Raw genomic sequence first — 332 nt, forward strand, 5'->3', positions numbered from 1 at the left:
CATAATTTAACTAAAACTTCTATTTGTCTGTATGAAGTACATCAACCCCTTACTCCTATTTTCCCCTTCCTCTCCTAATCCGCATTCTCAATGATCTCACTTTCCCTTTCTCTCCCTTTCAGAGCAATCAATATTCTCCGTGGGGGGCGTACGCGTGGCCCAGGAACTACGGAACTACCCTACGTCAGTGATCCAGGCGGCTAGGGAGATCAGGAAATTGGTCTAGTGCCAGAAGGGGTCCTAATTTACCCTTAACAAATTAGGTCCTGCAAGGATATAAGCAATGGAAAACCAACCCCGAGAATAAATAAGCACCGATATGCATCATCACC

The 332-nt window shown here is 45.2% G+C and overlaps 1 protein-coding gene across 1 annotated transcript in view; it reads left to right on the top strand.

Moving 5' to 3' along the window:
- Window positions 1–332, top strand: part of LOC119587086 (cyclin-dependent kinase 14-like) — a gene marked incomplete at its 5' end in the record, with an annotated part of 168,602 nt that overhangs the window by 166,941 nt on the left and 1,329 nt on the right. The window contains 1 exon segment of the mRNA XM_037935836.1: window positions 123–332. Coding sequence (XP_037791764.1) covers window positions 123–226 — 104 coding nt within the window.

This window comes from Penaeus monodon, chromosome 22 (genome assembly GCF_015228065.2).
Source record: "Penaeus monodon isolate SGIC_2016 chromosome 22, NSTDA_Pmon_1, whole genome shotgun sequence".
NCBI classification, from domain to species: Eukaryota; Metazoa; Arthropoda; class Malacostraca; order Decapoda; family Penaeidae; genus Penaeus; species Penaeus monodon.